The sequence below is a fragment of the Myotis daubentonii genome, chromosome 2 (genome assembly GCF_963259705.1).
Source record: "Myotis daubentonii chromosome 2, mMyoDau2.1, whole genome shotgun sequence".
Classification (NCBI taxonomy): domain Eukaryota; kingdom Metazoa; phylum Chordata; class Mammalia; order Chiroptera; family Vespertilionidae; genus Myotis; species Myotis daubentonii.
Genome location: NC_081841.1, coordinates 32,452,308 through 32,470,911, shown reverse-complemented (window position 1 = coordinate 32,470,911; position 18,604 = coordinate 32,452,308). Strand labels below are relative to the sequence as shown.

At 37.8% G+C, this 18,604-nt stretch overlaps 1 protein-coding gene across 1 annotated transcript; it reads right to left on the bottom strand.

Annotated features, from left to right (window-relative positions):
• Window positions 1-1,863: 1,863 nt before the first annotated feature.
• CMAS (cytidine monophosphate N-acetylneuraminic acid synthetase) lies at window positions 1,864-18,084 on the bottom strand. Its single transcript, XM_059682360.1, has 8 exons — window positions 17,748-18,084; window positions 11,556-11,698; window positions 11,256-11,411; window positions 8,794-8,927; window positions 6,657-6,751; window positions 6,114-6,285; window positions 5,234-5,387; window positions 1,864-2,465 (listed from the first exon to the last, which is right to left on the bottom strand). Exons 1-8 carry the CDS (start codon window positions 18,005-18,007, stop codon window positions 2,275-2,277), a joined length of 1,305 nt encoding a protein of 434 aa, XP_059538343.1. The 5' UTR covers window positions 18,008-18,084; the 3' UTR covers window positions 1,864-2,274.
• Between the last annotated feature and the right edge of the window lie 520 nt (window positions 18,085-18,604).

Sequence of the window (18,604 nt, the reverse complement as noted above, 5' to 3'; positions counted from 1 at the left end):
CTCCGTTCTGTTGAGTAGGGAGTTTTTCCCTCGTTTAGGTGAGAGGAAGGCTGGAGTGGCTGGAATAGAGCAGAGTTCCCTTCTCCCAATTGGGTAAGTTTTCAGTATTGCCTTCTGGAGAGATATGTCCTTCCTATTGGAGAGTAGGCCTCTGTTAGGAAGAGTCTGGGAGAGTTTCACAATGGCTACTCCCCTCCTGTCAGGCCCATAGGGGAAATTTCCTCAGATCTTCAGATCCATCTTGAGAACCTGCTGGCATTTCTGGAGGGAAGTCTCCCCAGCCCCCCATGACTGTGGCCTTCAGGAGTTTATTGCTCTCACATTAGTCCACACTCAACCTCTAGCAATTCACCAAAATTATAGTTAAGTGTTGACTAGCTATGCCACCAAGCAGCTTTAGCTCCAGGAAAACAAGTGTCAGGTGTGGTATCTCTCTGGATGTACCTGTCTCTTCAGATTTGGAGTGGTTGTTTGACCTGAGACTTCAGTTCAGAAAAGTTATTAAGTTTTAGTTTTTCCAGTTTTTCTTGTTTCGAGGAAGGGATTGGCAACTTCTAAGTTCTTTACGTATCAGAACTGAACGTGTCTTTTTTACTAAGATGCAGTACTATTAGGAATATAGGAAATAGAAGTCACAATGAGGAGTTAACTTGGCTTTGGGTCACTGAAATGAAACAAGAACTCCAGTATAATCTATACTATGCACAGTATTTATTTTGGGAGGTATTTTGGCAGGAGCTTTTGAGGAATGAGTGATTTATGTATTGGTTAAAGGTAGGACTCAAGAAGAATAGAAGGCATTGTAGGAGAATTACACAGAATAGCTCAAGGGACCCTCAGGATCAGTAGGAACCGAGCTGGAAATATCAGGTTGTGTCTAGAGTATGTTTGGACTGAGGAACATTTTACCACATTCTGTGGTCAGCCTGGAGTCACTAAAAAATTTTGTAAGGATAGCAGCAAATGTGGACAACTAAACCTAATGATAACATTGGATAAACTGAACGGACACTGAGTAGTAAGTTGAAGCATGCTCAAGATTTGGTGTCTGACTAGAGATGAAAAGGAGAAACAGTGAAAGACTGTGATTTCTCAATGATAAAATCAGACATTTGAGAGGTGAAGCCCAGGAGTCTGGTTCATGAGGAGTTTGAAGTGCAACCAGAACTCACAGCAGAGATTAGAGGCTACAGCTGAAACTGAATAGAGATGTGGTCTCTGGGAAGACCTGGGGTTAGAACCTTTGCGATATGTACATTTAAGGGATAGGAGAAAATAGTCAGCTGTGGAAAAGCCAGAAAGATGGGAGTAAAACCAGGACAAGATGGTAAGAAGATTAAGATAAAAGATAATCCTTCTTTTCTCCCAATGTCTTTCTGGCTTATAGGGGGCAGACTCTAACTGTACAAATCTAACTAGGTGTGACAAAGGAAAACAGCTTAAAGCATAGCTTGGCCTGAATGAATTGCTTCTTGCCAAAGTTTTACATAAATTGTTTTTTTACTTGAAATAGATGCAAATGTCCCACAGGAAAAGGTTAGTTTATTAGGTAAATGTCCATATTTATGAGATAATGTCCGATTCTTAGAATCTAACTAGGTAGGAGAGTAATTTGTGGTGGCTATAAAATTGTGATGAGAGCCAAATTTAGCATACATAATTACCATGACCTCAAGGTAACTGCAAACAATCTTCACAACATTTCTTTGGATTATCTGCACTTTGTATATGTGCTATAATCAGGAGTTTTACACCTAGTAGTTAGTGGTTTGTTTCTCACACTCATTGCATGGTCAGTGTTTAAAGGAATCAGAGCATGTTCAGTAAAATTTTTTCTATAGCAACAAGGCAGTTTTCATCAAGTCTGTGAAATGTATTTTTTAATTAATAGAAGAGCATGTCTTACCAGATACACTGCCCCCAAATAAATAAAATATCAGCATCATCAAAAGCACACAAACACACAGTTTTACAGGGTACAATACAAAGTCAATTTTGATCATGTTCTTACTTGCATTTACTAAAAATTTGAGAAAGACGGTAAATCAATCTCTAAATAATTATCTTGCATAAAGAGAAAAGTACAGCACAATTATTTCACAGAAGGTTTTGGAGAGACAACTTGAGAAGACTTTGCTTTAAAAGATATGAAGATATATCACAAATCAAGTCACATTGTCTATAACATTAAAACATGGAATTGTACTTAATCAAAAATAAAAGTAAAATAGCTGAAGAAGGCTGTATACTTTCCCCCCCACATTATACTAACTTCTATTTTTGGCAGGAATTAACAACCTTTTCCATTAGTAGGAAAATGTGCTCTGCAAACTCTCGGAGGGCACCACGGCCACCATTACACTTGCAAATATACCCGACAGCCTTCTGGGCCGTGGAACAGGCATCAGCAGGAACAGCACTTAGGCCCACTTTCTTCAGGCATTCCTCATCAGACACTTCATTTCCTACCGCAGAAAAGAAACACTGGTTGACCATTTAAAGAGACAAAGAATATTCTTTCCAAATGATGCAAACAGCAAACAATAAGTAATTCTAGTAAGTTTAGTAAACCAAAGTGCTGTATATACTACAGCTTAGATAGAACAAAAATATGTTAGAGTATTTAAAAGTATAATTGAGGTGTAGGGTTTTTCCTAAGCAATTCAAATAAACTATCAGTCAAAGGAGGAAAATGGAGTATACTTTCTGTTTGCCATGTACGTTACAATTACTATGAATTATTTAAAAGTTCAAATATAGGCAACCTCAAGTTCTTATAGAATAATTATCAATGTTTTGGATCATTTATCAATATTTTTTCTCTATTTCCTGCCACCTTGCTTTTTGGAGGGGAGAAAGAAATCCCAGATATATTTTACCCCCAAAACTTTTCAGCATTTATCTCTGATACATATTTTTTTTTAAAAAGTGACACAGTATCATCAAACTAACAAAATCAACAGTTCTTTAATATCACCTAATAATCTAGTACGTATTCAAATATCCTCAGTTCTCTCAAAATTGGTTTTTAGTTGATTTTTGTGAATCAGAACCCAAAAAGGTTCCACACATTACATTTTGTTGATATGTATCTTTTTCTTTTTTTGATATGTATCTTTTTAAAAAATATGTTTTTATTGATTTTTTTAGAAAAAGAAGGGAGAGGGATAGAGTGATAGAAACATCGTTGAGAGAGGAACATCATTGATTGGCTGCCTCCTGCAAGGCCCCTATTGGGGATCCAGCCTGCAACCTGGGCATGTGCCCTCACTGGTAATCAAACTCTTGGGTCAATGCTCAACCACTGAGCCACATCCACGGGCTGCTGTTGATATGTATCATAAGTCTCTTTTAATTTGTAATAGTTCTGATTTGAGTAACACTTATTTGTTGAAAAATTACCATTACAACTAACATAACTACATCCCTTCTCACCTTGCCTTGCTTCTTCTCAACTCCCCGTTTTTTGACGGAATAAATTTCAGAAGCTCCTAGTACCTTAGATTCCCCATTCTGAGTATAACTATTACTACAGTACAGAGCAAAAACAAACAATAACATGCTGTTTAAGAGTTTGTTTTATATTTTTCTACATTTATCTAGTCAAAATTTTCTATTGGTAAATGTACTGAAATTTAAATTGTTTTCACTGAAAGATGATTAAAATTAAGGTATTTCTTTGTATTACCCATCCCTCAAATTAAGCTTTACTTACTAAATTTTACTTATAAAAGTGTCAATATTTTAAGGAACACATTGTTATATATTTATGTGGTCCATATAAAACACTGCTCTTTTTAAATAAAAATTTGGAGTTCCTTCTCTATTTTACCAATTTTCTAACTATTACTTTTTACACTTTTTTCTTATGTTGTATAAATAATGCATATCTTGGTGGAAACATTTTTTAAATAAAGGCAAAAATATTCAAAATCATCTTAATTACCACTATTTATGAACATCACTACATTTTGGCATATATTATAAATAGGAAAACTAAGGTTTAGAGAAGCTTGCTTAGGGTCACACAGATAATAAGTATAGCTGGGATTTGTTATATGTTCCAATAAAATTGTTCTCTTCTTACAAAACCTGGACCATTTTCTATCAAAGGCTCTATAATTCCTTGACCGGTTTGGCTCAGTGGATGGAGCGTCAGCCTGCAGACTGAAGGGTCCCGGGTTCGATTCCAGCCAAGGGCATGTACCTTGGTTGTGGGCACATCCCCAGTAGGAGGTGTGCAGGAGGCAGCTGATCAATGTTGCTCTCTCATTGATGTTTCTAACTCTCTATTCCTCTCCCTTCCTCTCTATAAAAAATCAATAAAATATATATTTTTTAAAAAAGGCTCTATAGTATTTTTCTCCATACAATCTGTACATGCAGTTCAAAGGCTATCCCTGAGTCCCCAGATCATATGCTTCCAAAGCATTCTGTGATGCTTTTGACCCCCATATTAGCCTTGTCAATATTTATTTCATACATGGCTTATAGCTATTATATATAACTTGCCATTGTTATTTAAAATATTGACATCACTAGACTGTAAGTTCTATAAATATTAAGTCCCAGGAACCAGTTCAAAGCCTGCATATAGTAGACATCTAATAAATATATTTGCTTAATACTAAAGTGAAAAACTTGTGAGATCTGACCATTGTTTTTAATGGTTGCATAGTATTCAATTTTATGGATATTCTATTTTTGTAGGATATTTAGGTCATTTCTTTTTTCCTCTATTATTGCCACATCTGTTCAATTTCTTTCCTGGAATTGGAATTTTGGGGTCAAAACTATGTACATTTAAAACAAACAAACAAAAAAATGATATACATTTAATAATAGCTAAAAATATTCAGAGTGTACATTTTATGTATTAGGAATCTGCTAAATGTTTTACCCACATTATATCATTGGTAATAGACCAATGACAATAGGTACTTTTAACAGTTCCAATTTACAGATGAGGAAACCTAGGCTTTCCTTACCAAAACTGGCATCAAGGTTGTGGTCTGACTCCACAGCATGTGTTGGTAATCACTCCTCTAGGCTACACTTGATAAATGTTATTAAAGTGACCTCAAGAAGGGCTGTCCCAATTTAATTCTTTTGTCGGTAGTGTAAGAGTTTCTATTTCTTTATAATCATGCTAATTGTGGAAATTTTCTTTCTTATTTCTTTATTTTTTTAAATCCTGATTCATTTTATTATGGCTGAATAAAAAGATACCAACCAAGATATGCCACTTCTTTCCAGCACAGGCCCATTTCTTTTCTCCATTCATCTACAACTGCTAGCTTGTCCGGTACATTGACTTCCATTTTGCAATCCAGTTTTAAGGAAGAGAGTGTCTGCTTTGAACAGGCCCTTTCTGAGATTAATCTCACCTTAAAAAAAAAAAAAGGAGAAAATAAGAGAAACAGAAATCTTTCAGAATAAGATAATGCCTTGGTAAACAATACAAATCACAACTGAGTAGTCCTTTGACCTTTTGAAGAACAAATTCTACTATGTCTAAGTAGACCCATAAAGGTGAAAGACAGTTTTCTACCGTGGAAAGGATTCTACCTACAGGTGAAAAGTGCAACATACACTGTCTGAAGCCAATTTAAGATTCTCCTATAATTCAATTTACCCAAAGAAAAGTCTATAATATGTTTCTTGTGCTGCTTAGAAACACATATGTAAGAGTTCCAGTCAATTATGAAAATCATCTTAGCCTTCATTTTTTTAAATACACATAAATATTAAGCTATTATAAATTAAAATTTTTAATCATAAGAATAAGCTACATTTTAAAGTTCATAAGATATTTGCTTTATTTTTAAATACTGACACTTATTTTTTATTAAATCTTTCTTGTTGCAAGATCCTATGGCAACTAGAAAGCACCTATATAAAAATAATACGTTCATACTTATTAAATAAACATTTACTTGGTTGACATTTTGTTCATCTAAAATTAAATAGTATGATAATTTTCTAGGCATGTGAAGGCTAAATTTCAGATATTTTAATAAATGATATTAAAAATGTATATCTCATTTCCCTTACATATTCCTTGACCCTGAATCATAATCTTAAAAAACAATGCTGTATTCAGGGGCACATACCTCAATACCACTTTTCTTTAATAAACTTATGCCAATAGCATCTTTTACATCATAAGATATTATTTCTTTTTGGTCTCCTGATACATAAATGTGGCCATTGGTGAGACATCCATCAATACTGCAAACCAAAAGTTTTATCTCCTTAAACTTCTCTTTGCCAAAATAGCCATATCTAAAAGAAACCAAATAGACCTTTGAATATAAGTGCAACACTAGTCACTGTCTCTCATCTGGCTAACGCCAGGAAACTTAACCCATTCCCATCCAATTATTCAGAAGTACCCTTCATATTCACTTCACAAATACACTTGAACTTACAGTGGAGAATAAGTAGTGTGGTCTAAGTGGACTATGTGTTTCTCAACATATTGAATAAGTCATCTAAAGGAATAGTTTATGTATATGTCTTCCTCACATGAGCAAACGAATTACACAGATCCTTAGATGGTTGGAGTATCACAAATCAGTGTTCATAAGTACAATTAAGGTATCTACTAACAATATTGGTGTCTTGTGCAAAGGCCATATAAGTCTTGTTTTTACCTTAATACTCGTTGTTCCGCAATAGGCCAATCAATATCCACATCTATGTCCACACTGTGCTCAGCGCGCATTTCATAGTAGGCCATTTTTCCACCCTAAACATAGTACAAATGCCATGGGTGCTGGTTTTTACATGCATTCACATATATTGAAAAGTTTCTAATACAGAACAATGAATTCATTTCTACAGTATTGAGAAAAATGAATAACCCAGTAATATTAATGACATATAACAAATAACAAATCCCTTTTTTTGAGGGAAAAGCTTATCTCTTTGTTTCCTATATATTCGAACTACATAAAACAAATAACTTTTACATTTTTCTTTTAACTTTAACATTTTTCAACTTTTATCCACAGTGCAAGTTCTCATTTTCCTTTGGATAGATTACTTTAAAAGATTGCAAAAATTGAAAATACCCATCCTCCAGTTTTCTAACCACAGGAATTTTCTGTTCTGGCAATATCTCTCATATTCAAAGGTAACAGAAATGTTTTTGGAATTTGTTCCTATTTGAAACTAAGGGGCAAGATAGAAAAGGAAAAAATAACTGGAGTATCTAGTGTATAGAATTATCTTAGATCCCTGTGCTCCAGATGGGAATGGGCAATACTGTCTGAGTCATTATGTGGGCAAAGATAGGGATGGTTTCCTCATCCCAAGATATGGGGGCAAGAATTGCTAATCTCTTCACAAATTATAATGAAAGACTTCATTTTCTTCACACTTTAGGAAAGGGTCAAACCAGTTAGGGAGGGTGGTGTCTCTATCTGTCATATCAAATTTTCTTTAACACTCAAACGTAACTAAATAGTCAGCCTACAGTTTGCCTAAACACTGACCAGAAGATTGGAAAAACACTTTTCCTTCAGAGCATGAGTCACATTAGAATTTCTACTATAGAGAGGGTGGAGTTTTAGGGTGTGTTTTTTTAAACACTATTGTTGAGTAACATAAGTGTCTGAACCCAAATCCTGACAATACCATTTACTACTTATTTTTGCCTTGAGCCAATTACTTAATTTTTCAAAGCTGCCACTTCTTCCTCTGAAAAACTGGGCTAGGAATGTCCACTTTATTCTGTTGCTATGCAGATTACAAGAGATATCCTATGTAGTGTTTCATATAGTCCTTGGTAAGTGCTGAATAAGTAATAGCTATAACTACAATGAAAAAATAGTATATGATGTAACCATGTAGGCTCTAAAGATGAAACACCCAACCTCCTTATTTTAAAATAAGGGCAAGAACAGATAAAATAATATATTCAACATTACATAAGGATAGAGACAGAACTATAATTGATTTTCCTGATGCCCAGGTTGGTGCTATTTCACCTTTACTATACTTTTTGTTTCTTTTTAAAGCAACAGAAGTTATTCAACTGTCCAACTACAACCTGACAGTAACACAACCATAAATTAAAATTTTGAATGGAATAATATGAATACCAGGACAAGCGTAGAACATTCAATATTTGATTCACTGCTTATTATAAAGTTACCAGAGGCTCAGTGCACAAAATTCGTGCACAGGTGGGGTCCCTAGCAGCTGCTGGCTGCAAGCTGGGGCCTCCCTTCCCTGGTTGCTGGCTGCCAGTGGGGCCTTCCTTTGTTCCACACCAACCCCTGGTGGTCAGCGCATGTCACTCCTGGTGGGTTGAACTCCCGAGGGGACACTTTGCATATTAGGCTTTTATATAGATAGTTGTAGCAGAATTCCTTGCATATTTACTGAATCCCAAAGATCAGTCTGGGGTAAGCCTGCAGGATAAATGCTGAGATAATAAATCTTGTCAGTTATGCCTTTCTTCTACAGCAGTGGTTCTCAACCTTCTGGCCCTTTAAATACAGTTCCTCATGTTGTGACCCAACCATAAAATTATTTTCGTTGCTACTTCATAACTGTAATGTTGCTACTGTTATGAATCGTAATGTAAATATCTGATATGCAGGATGGTCTTAGGCGACCCCTGTGAAAGGGCCGTTTGACTGCCAAAGGGGTCGCGACCCACAGGTTGAGAACCGCTGCTCTACAGGTTGTTATTTTCCATTATGAACTGTGCCGTACCTCTTCCTGAAACTCAAAGTATACCACAAAAGGGTTTCAAAGGTTTTTTAAAATGAAGGCACAAACCTGTAAGTAACCCATCTCTATCAAATGTCTCTTAGCAAAATAAAATGAGCCATTTTCATATAACTCTCCATCCCAATCTTGTCGACGAGGTCGTTTAGCTGGATTCAAATTCAGAGGTTCAGTCACTTCACGAACTAAAAGCAAAAAGCTATATTAAGTCCACATTGCTTTGGATACTAAAATTACTCATTTAGTAATTTTTTAAAAAGCATAAAAATGAACTCAGAATGTAGAATATTTCTGTATCTAGATAAATATTTAAAAGGATTTAAATAAAATCCATAATAATTCTGATGACTTATCTTTGTTTTCTAATAATAGCAATAATAATAGAAAGATAAAGTATTTCACAGTGGAATTCTGCATAATTAATATTTTAAAGTATTTATATAAATATAATGCTTTGGGAGGACATCAGGGAAACAAAGTTGTCAGAAAACAGATTTGCCATAAACGACCCATAATCAATAATTGACCCCTTTAAACTATTTATCATTATTTGTTTCTATAGAAATACAATGTATGCATTGTTCAGCTAATGTGGTTGAGAAATGACAGTCATGGAATTATTACAGAAAAATGAAGATTTCCCTATTAAATTACCGAAACTTTTATAGTGAAAAAATGAATATATAATGTACTATGAATTTTTATCAGTGGTTAAAAAAGAAACTAACCATAATAATAAATGAAATTTATTATTATTCTTGGTAATAAAGGCTCAGCAATATCAACATTAATTATCATAACACAATATAATAAATGACATCCTCAGTACTGGTATATAGGAATTCCTTTGCCTTTTCACTTAGTTTTTACTAAATTGTGTTTGTGGACGTGTACAAGTATGTATATACTTGTGCTGTGTGTGTGTGCTTAATAACTGGAGATTCTTCAGAATCTTTCTTCACTTTTGGTTGTCACTTCTATATATAAAGGCTTCTAGGAATAACCTCTACAAACTTCCCTAACGAAACCATCCTCTGCTCAACTCCACCCCAATGTTTGGTATAATTTGGAAAAATATTCAGCAAACATATATTGAAATATGTGGTATAGTTTTATAGGCACTGGATACACAACAGTGAACATAACTCCTTCTACTCTCATGGAATGTGCAATCTAGTTGTGGAGATAGGCAATAAGCAAATAAACAAGATAATTCAAGTGGTACTTTGAAGAAAAGAGAGGGACAAGTCTTTCCTATGTGAACAAGGATCAGTGGCTGAATTCCCACTGGGAATTTGCTCAGTCTGAGAAGGAGGTAAGAGAAAGATCAAGCTTGGCATAAGCAGAGGAACTTTGCTGGAATAAGGAGAAACCAGAAGAATTTTTATAGTTGCAACACTGCCCAACTCGTAATTAGAGCAAAGTGATTAGCCCCTTATCCTGTCAGCCTGATAGAAGAAGAGGTTTGTCCTCCCTGGAGGAAAATAATATATATTTCAGTCTCTATGTCTGGCACATGATAAAATATGACACATATAAAGAAGCAGAAATACATGACCTCTAATCAGAAAAGTCACAGGAACAGAACTATAAATGACCCAGATGTTACAATCAAGGATTTTCAAATAACTATCATGAACATCTTAAAGAAATTAGAAAAAAAGATTTTTTAAAAAAAGAATGAGGTGCTCTCCCTCCCTGAGCATACCAGTGCCTCCCTCAACACCCCCCCATCCCACCCCAGTCTGGTCACCTTTACCTTCCTCACTTCTAAGCTCCAAGGGCCCTTTCTTTGCCTCTATAACTTGTTTCTTAAGCCTATTTCTTTTACAAATCACTTTTACCTCTGTGATTTCCTAAATAAACTAAAGGCCCGGTGCATGAAATTCATGCACGGGTAGGGTCCCTAGGCCTGGCTGGTAATCAGGGCTGATTGGGGCCTTCCTTCCCCAACTGCTGGTGGGACCTTCCTTTGTTCCACACCGCCCCCGGTGGTCAGCACATGTCATAGCGAGCGGTCGAACCCCTGGTCGGTTGAACTCCCAACAGGACATTTTGCAATTAGCCTTTTATTATATAGGAAAGATGTTCTCTTATAGTTTGAAAAAAAGAATAAGGATAAAAAGATGGAACATTTCAACAGAGAATGGAGTCTCTAAAAAATAATTTAAAGGTAGATTCTATAATAGGTAAACACACAGTATTTGAAATAATTCAATGGACAGAATTTAGAGTACACAAGACAAGTTAGAAGAAATGATACATGAGCTCAAATATAAGTCAATCAAAATTACTCAAAATAAAGCACAAAGAGAAAAATAAACAATATAGAACAGACTATGAGAGACATGTGAACACTATAAAATTGTTTAAAATCCATTTAAATTGGAGTTCAGAAAAAGAGGAGAGAGGAAATGTGGTTGAAGAATTACTTTCCTCATTCCTAAAGAATATTTGTATATGAAAAACTGATTCTCCATAAAATGAGCTACAATAGTGACATAGCAAATTACCTCCTTTCTGAATTTCACTCCATCGAAATTGATGGCGCCTCACAACAGAGAAAACAGAATCATATCCCTCTTCTCGAATCATTTCTGCGACTTTCTGAAGGTCGGTAGGATGTAAACATGGAGAAGTAGCTTGAATATTACCTACAATGTCAACCTCTTTAAAAAGACAAAACAAAAGGACATCAGAATAAAGTTTTTTGCAAGACAGTAATCTTATATGCAAATGTTAAAACAAGTCTTGTGAACTGACAAGCAAGTTATAAATTACATAAAATTTTGAATATACTATTAAACTCATACCATTGTGATAACTAAGAAATTCTACGATGGCATCTAATGAGGTAGAGCTGTCTTTTGAAACTTCAGAACTTCTTCGATGAACTTGTGCACCAAATTGCTTGGCCACATTCTCAATTTCATCATGGTCTGTTGAAACCCACACACTGTATAGATATTAAAAAGAACAAATAAATAAAGCCAAATCACTAAAAGAAATCATTAAAGATAAAAAGGAGTTCTAAAACCCTAAAATACAGCTTACATAATTTTAGAATAGTTTTTGTATCATCAAAATAATGTTACAGCCAAAACCGGTTTGGTTCAGTGGATAGAGCGTCGGCCTGAGGACTGAAAGGTCCCAGGTTCGATTCTGGTCAAGGGCATGTACCTTGGTTGCGGGCACATTCCCAGTGGGGGGGCGTGCAGGAGGCAGCTGATAGATGTTTCTCTCTCATAGATGTTTCTAACTCTTCATCTCTCTCCCTTCCTCTCTGTAAAAAATCAATAAAATATATTTTTTAAAAAATGTTACAGATCCAAAGTACTATAAAATTTAAAAAATACAGTATTTTAAATATAAACAGTACTTTTATTTATTTATTTTTTAAATATCTAAGTAAATGTCCTAGATTTGTTTATATTTATACATAGAAATACTTACACTACATACAACATATATTGTAATTTATATAAATAGCATTTATGTAGCTCTAAATTATAGTTTCATAAAATTGGAAATAAAGATACTTGGTACTTTTAAGGCTACTGGTATCTTAAGCAAAACACTAGCTCTAGAAGTTCAAATCTAAAGAAAACAAAAATGATCTTGTTTCTTATTCCTCATCCAAATTTAAAATATTTATAAAGTATTTTAATATACTTGCTAAGAAAAAGATGGACTTGGCTTAGCCAAGCCATGAAGCTGAAAATTTCAAGCTTAGAAGAGACTACATGATAAGTCTGGGCTCAAAATAACAAAAATGTGCAACTCTTTTTTTTCTCCAATTAACAATGGGTATACATACAAATATTTGAACATAATAGACTGGGTTACAATCCATTTGGTAACAATTAGAACAGGACCTTATTGGCTCAGGAGAGTATATAGTAGCTTAACAGCTCTATTAACCACAGCTAACACAATTGCCCATTTAGACTTTAAATGAATGATAACTAAAATCAAAAAGCTATTCTGGAGAAGTGAACTAGTCTCTATTGAACTTAAGTTTCCTGGACCTTTACAAATCCCCACTGCTAGAAACAAATGTGAATATTACTATAGCCACAAAATTTTAATAGTAAATTTAATAACTTAGTTGTTGCCATATGCATATATTTTTCTTTTATTCCCTTTATTCAACATTCTCTCAAGAGGAACTACAAGTTTCAAATGTCTGTTTTCAATTGCCAAGAGTGAAAAAATAGAAATTAAAGAAAATTTTCTGACCTCTCTTTATTTCATTTATTAATTTCATTTTATATATTCCCTTTAATATTTGCAGAAGGAGAATTTAAATGTAAAGTCAATTATCCTTCCACCCCACCAATTTTTTTCTAAGGAATCCTAATGAACACAATGAGTCACTGGCTAGGGGTCAAGTGTCTCATACCTACTCACGTCACTCTGTGCAAGACAGAACACAGGGATCCCGTCTTCCTCCATCTCAAAATCTGAAGTAATCGGGAATAGGTTTTTCACTGGAGAAATGTCACAGTCAAAGGTATTTAACAAAGTACCAATGAAAACGTAGTGAATTTTTTAAATAGAGAAGGTGAAGGGAGGGTGCTAAGATGGTAACAGAATATACCAGTAGTTAAAAGTGAACAGTGAAAGCAAAAACATGGGTCATTTGACATATAATTTACATCACTAACTGAAATAAATTACTGAAGCCATTTATTATCCTGCTCTTTACTGTATGAAAATTCAATACCACAGGATTCAGTGATCTTTTTGATTATTATTATTTTAATCCTCACCTGAGGATATTTTTCCATTGATTTTTAGAGAGAGTGGAATAGAGAGAGAAAGACAGAGAAATATTGATGTGAGAGAAACTCATTGATTGGTTGCCTCCTGCACACACCCCAACCAGGGCCCAGGCCAAGAGGAGCCTACAACCGAGGTACACGTGCCCTTGACCAGAATCAAACCCGGGACCCTTCAGTCATGAAATGTATACTTAGTCATAGTCTGTTTCAGGCACTAGGCACTTGTCTGGACACTGGGGATACACAGACCATTTTCTTAAGAAATTCTGGGCCTATCATGGAGACAGAGGCCAACACAGTACCACAGTACCACAACTCCTTTAAGCCGTTAAGGAAGGAGAGGTGAGGAAGCAATAATTACTTTCTATAATGCTTTATCTTTTTTAAAAAATATATTTTATTGATTTTTTACAGAGAGGAAGGGAGAGGGATAGAGAGTTAGAAACATCGATGAGAGAGAAACATCGATCAGCTGCCTCCTGCACACCCCCTACTGGGGATGTGCCCACAATCAAGGTACATGCCCTTGACTGGAATCGAACCTGGGACCCTTCAGTCCGCAGGCCAACGCTCTATCCACTGAGCCAGACCTGTCAGGGCAATGCTTTATCTTGTGCAAAGTATTTTTACAGTGCTTGCTATATAACAGGTGCTAATATATATTTGTTGAATGAAACAGTAAATGGTTGAGAGTATGGGCTCTAATGGAAAGGGTTCAAATCCTGGCTCCACCATTTGCTACCTACATGACCCTATACAACATCAATAATCTCCAAAAGACTCAATTTTCAGTAAAATGGAGGTGATGATAATAATTACCTCAAATGGTTCTTATACGATTAACTATAAACCAGAACTCAGAATAAACATTAAATAAATGTTCCCTATTCAAAATAATAAAATAGAAATGGTAATTTTTAAAAAAATCTACAGTCTCATTTAATCCTCACACTGACTCTGTTGGAAGGAAAACTGGAGTTCTGCTTTCAGACCATCAAAGGTCCAAATGTCTAATTTGTATGTATAATATAAGGCAATGGCACTGGGGATATGAAAATAGCATCCAATATGTACATTTAAAATCCAAGGATCATCATCTATTATTGAAGGGTCTAAGTAAGTAAGTAGATAATTTCCTTTGATATGCAGTGGTCGGCAAACTGCGGCTCGGCAGCCACATGTGGCTCTTTGGCCCCTTGAGTGTGGCTCTTGCACAAAATACCGACTTCTGCGCATGGGCCACAAAGTTTCAATCGCACTGTACGTGCGCACCTGCACGTGGTATTTTGTGGAAGAGCCACACCCAAGGGACCAAAGAGCAGCATGTGGCTCCCGAGCGGCGGTTTACCGACCATGGATATAGTGGAATCAGATGAGGAAGGGCAAAGGAGAAAGAATGAGCAAGTGAACAAAGAGGCCTAACAAAATTTACAATCAAAGAGTAAATGTCAAAAAGCCAATGGCTTTATTCTCACATGAAATCATATTACATCTAACAGGATAAACAGGAATATCAACAATGGTGCCTATTAAAGTTATTTCAAATCATACACTGCCATTTTAAAGAGAACACAATTAGGCCTTTCATTAGTCATAAGTCCACAACCAAGAAATGCTTATTTTTCACAAGTATGTAAGGCAGTATTTTAAAAAATCAATTTGTTCTGAGGTTTACTTATACTTTTGAAAATCAAGCTTTTACAAACTCAGCTCTAACAGTAGCTTTTTACTAAATGCAAATAAAATTATCTCAGTATTTTTCTTGACTGCTTACTATCCAAGTTAGTAGCTTTTAAAATATTGCTAGCTTAGCCTGGCTGGCATGGCTCAGTGATTGAGCGTCGACCTATGAACCAAGAGGTCAAGGTTCAATTCCCAGTCAGGGTTGTGGGCTCTGATCCCCCGTGTGGGGCGTGCAGGAGGCACCTGATCAATGATTCTCTCATCATTGATGTCTCTCTCTCTCTCTCTCTCTCTCTCTCTCTCTCTCTCTCTCTCCCCCTCCCTTCCTCTCTGAAAATCAAATCAAATCAAATCAAATCTTGCTAGCTTTGATTCTGAGCAGGCCAGGAAATTATGCCTCAACTGAGTCAAATCATTATTTTGAACAAATAATCTCCTGAAAAACACAAATCAGGCAGATTTCCTTCCTGCGGTAAATATTTGTTGAAGCAAGAAAGTAGAGAGAGGCTGCTCCAAATTCCAACTGCAGCTTCAGAATAAGTGAATTGAATTGAAACCAGCACATTTAACTGAGGTTCTGTACATAAAGCGTACCAGAGTGAGAAAGGTAATACCTGCTCACAAGGAGCTTTTCACTTAGTGGAGCAGGGGTCTCTCCAGGCCAAATTTGGCTCAAAAGAATGTTAGAATTAAAAAAAAACACAACTTTGAAGATAATTGTAACTTTCCAATGTTACCAGTAAGGAAACTGGCCCATGGAAGAGATGAAGATTGTAGAAACCTTCAATACAAGGGGATAATGTCAAGGATAGATCACACACTATACATATGCCAGGCACTGTTCTAAGGGTTGCGTATACTTTCTCTCACTTAATTCCCTCAGCAAGCCCGTGAGATACACCTACTAAGTAAATCCATTTTGAAGATGACGACACAGAGGCAAAGAGACAAGATTGGATGATTTACCCAAATTTGCAATTAATACATTCTTACACTTTGACTCCAGGGTAGATCAGCAAAAACAAACAAACACACATGAAAGAAACTAGAATAGGTGTTTATTAGCTAGGGCAGGAACAATGAGTTTGACCTCCAGGGTTTTGCCCCTAGGTGGCTGGTGATGTTATTAGAAAATGCCAGGGTAGAAATTGTGGGCTGCAACCTGGGCATGTGCCCTGCCAGGGGAACAGGCAACCTTTCAGTGCACAGGAGGATGCCCAACAAACTGAGGCCCACTGGCTGGGGCTCAACCTGTAATTTTGATTTTTAGTTCATTTCACAAAAATAGGATTTTACTGCATCACTGCTGCCGGAATGCACTTCATCTCAGGCCTTATTTTTCAGTGTATACCCTTTGCAAGGAGGTAAAAATTTTCAAACGTAGGCCTGTGGACTTCACAAGGAAAGAACCATGTCACATTCATCCTGGTATTAGTCCCTAGATGTATACAGCAGAAATTAGAGCTCAGTAAATGTTTGCTGAATTGAACTAAATCCCTATCTCTCCTTTGCACACTTCCTGTTACGTTACTGTTATCTTCTGAGTGCCAGATCCTATTTACCTCTCTCCACCCAGGCTTCCTTCGGAGTAAGACATTAAAGAAATTAGTCAATGTATACCTGTATATAAATGTGGGTAATTAACATGCTTCAAAAAACAGCCATCTCTTTAAAAACCAAGACCCAACATAATTTACTCTCCACAATAACACATTCAAATATAATTAGGTTGAAGTTGCTATGTGTTAAATGTATTCTTGGCACAGACTCCTACCTCCCATCTTTTATGAATGACATCAGCTTGTAACTCCTTACCATTATGGCATATGGCAACGTCCCTATGTGATGAACAATAAAACTGTCCTCAGGGCAGCCCAGGTTCCAAAGGTATGGTAAAACCATTTACGAGCATATAAAACAGCCAGCGGTGCGCTTTCCCACTGTCTCTCACCTACCAACCAATGCAGGGAGCCCTAGGTTGTGCTGACTCACAGGCAGATAGCTCTGAGCATTTTTCAAAGGTCAGGGAAGGTGTTCCAAGCTGAGCCGAGACTGAGAAAGCCTGTCCACCGCCTCCATTCAGGAACCCGCCGCCTCCCCAATCGATCAGCAGCATCCAGTGGCCATCAGACGCGAGCAACAGTGGCACCCCGCGGCCTCTGCCTGGAGTTCACCGATTGCCGCAGACGTTTCACCGGAGTGGCCTCCTTTCCCCAGCGAGGTCGGCCGGGGCGGCGGAAGACGGTTAAGAGAAAATGTCCCCATTTAGGGGGGCATTCTCACGGGAGGGTGGGGAACTGTCCCAGGTCATGACTATTGGCAGCTACAGAACAAGGAATAAGCCGGAGCCCGTTCTCCCTGGGCTCTCAGCCGGGGGCCCAGACACCCCGGATCCCGCTCACCCCTTCCAGGAGCGAGCGCGCCCAGAGCCCCCGCTGCTCCGCCGCCCCCGCTGCTCCGCCGCCCCCGCTGCTCCGCCGCCCCCGCTGCTCCGCCGCCCCCGCTGCTCCGCCGCGATGCCCGCCCGTCCGTGCTCACCTTTGGAAGACCCCCGAGTCCAGGGCCGCACGCAGGACCCAGCCAATGAGCGGGACCCCCGCCAGATGCTTAATGTTCTTCAAAGGGATGCCCTTGCTGCCGCCCCGGGCCAGAATTAAGGCCGCCAGATGCGGGGGCTTCTCCACACTCCGGCCCTGGCCCCCGCGGGAGTTGCGCTGCAGCTTCGGCGGCCGACCCCGGGACGGCCGCCCCCGCGGGTTGGAGACGGAGGTGGCGGCCCCCTTCTCCACCGAGTCCATCTTCCTCCCACGCCTCCTCCCCAGCTTCTCCACATCCGGGAGCTCTTCTCTCACCACCTCAGCTCGGCGCCGCCGGATCTCCCCGCCCCAACGCTCTCCGGGTGGCTGTACCTGGCCCCGCCCCCGGACACGCCCCTCCCATTTGCGGAGCACGCTGGGAATTGTAGTCCGTAATTGTATCGCTGGGGTCTCTTAGGTCGCCTGGACTCCAAACTCAAGCCTAGCAGTGGAAGTCCAGAGATGACTGGAAGGAAGTGCAGCTTGGGAGGGGGGAGGGGGGGGTTGATATTGTTAGAAGATTTCTAAAATAGGCAATATAGATTATTGATCTAAAGAACTTACCCACTTAAGAATTATACTGGGGCCCTAGCTGGTTTGAAGGGTTCCAGTTATGATTCTGATCAAGGGCACATGCCCAGGTTGCAGGCTTGATGCCCAGTAGGGGGCATGCCTGAGGCAGCCAACCAATGATTCTCTCTCATTGATGCTTCTATCTCTCCCTCTCCTTTCCTCTCTGAAATCAATAAAAATGTATTTTAAAAAATAAAGAATTGTAGTGGGTTTCCCACTGCATACCCTGATGCACCCTAACACGAA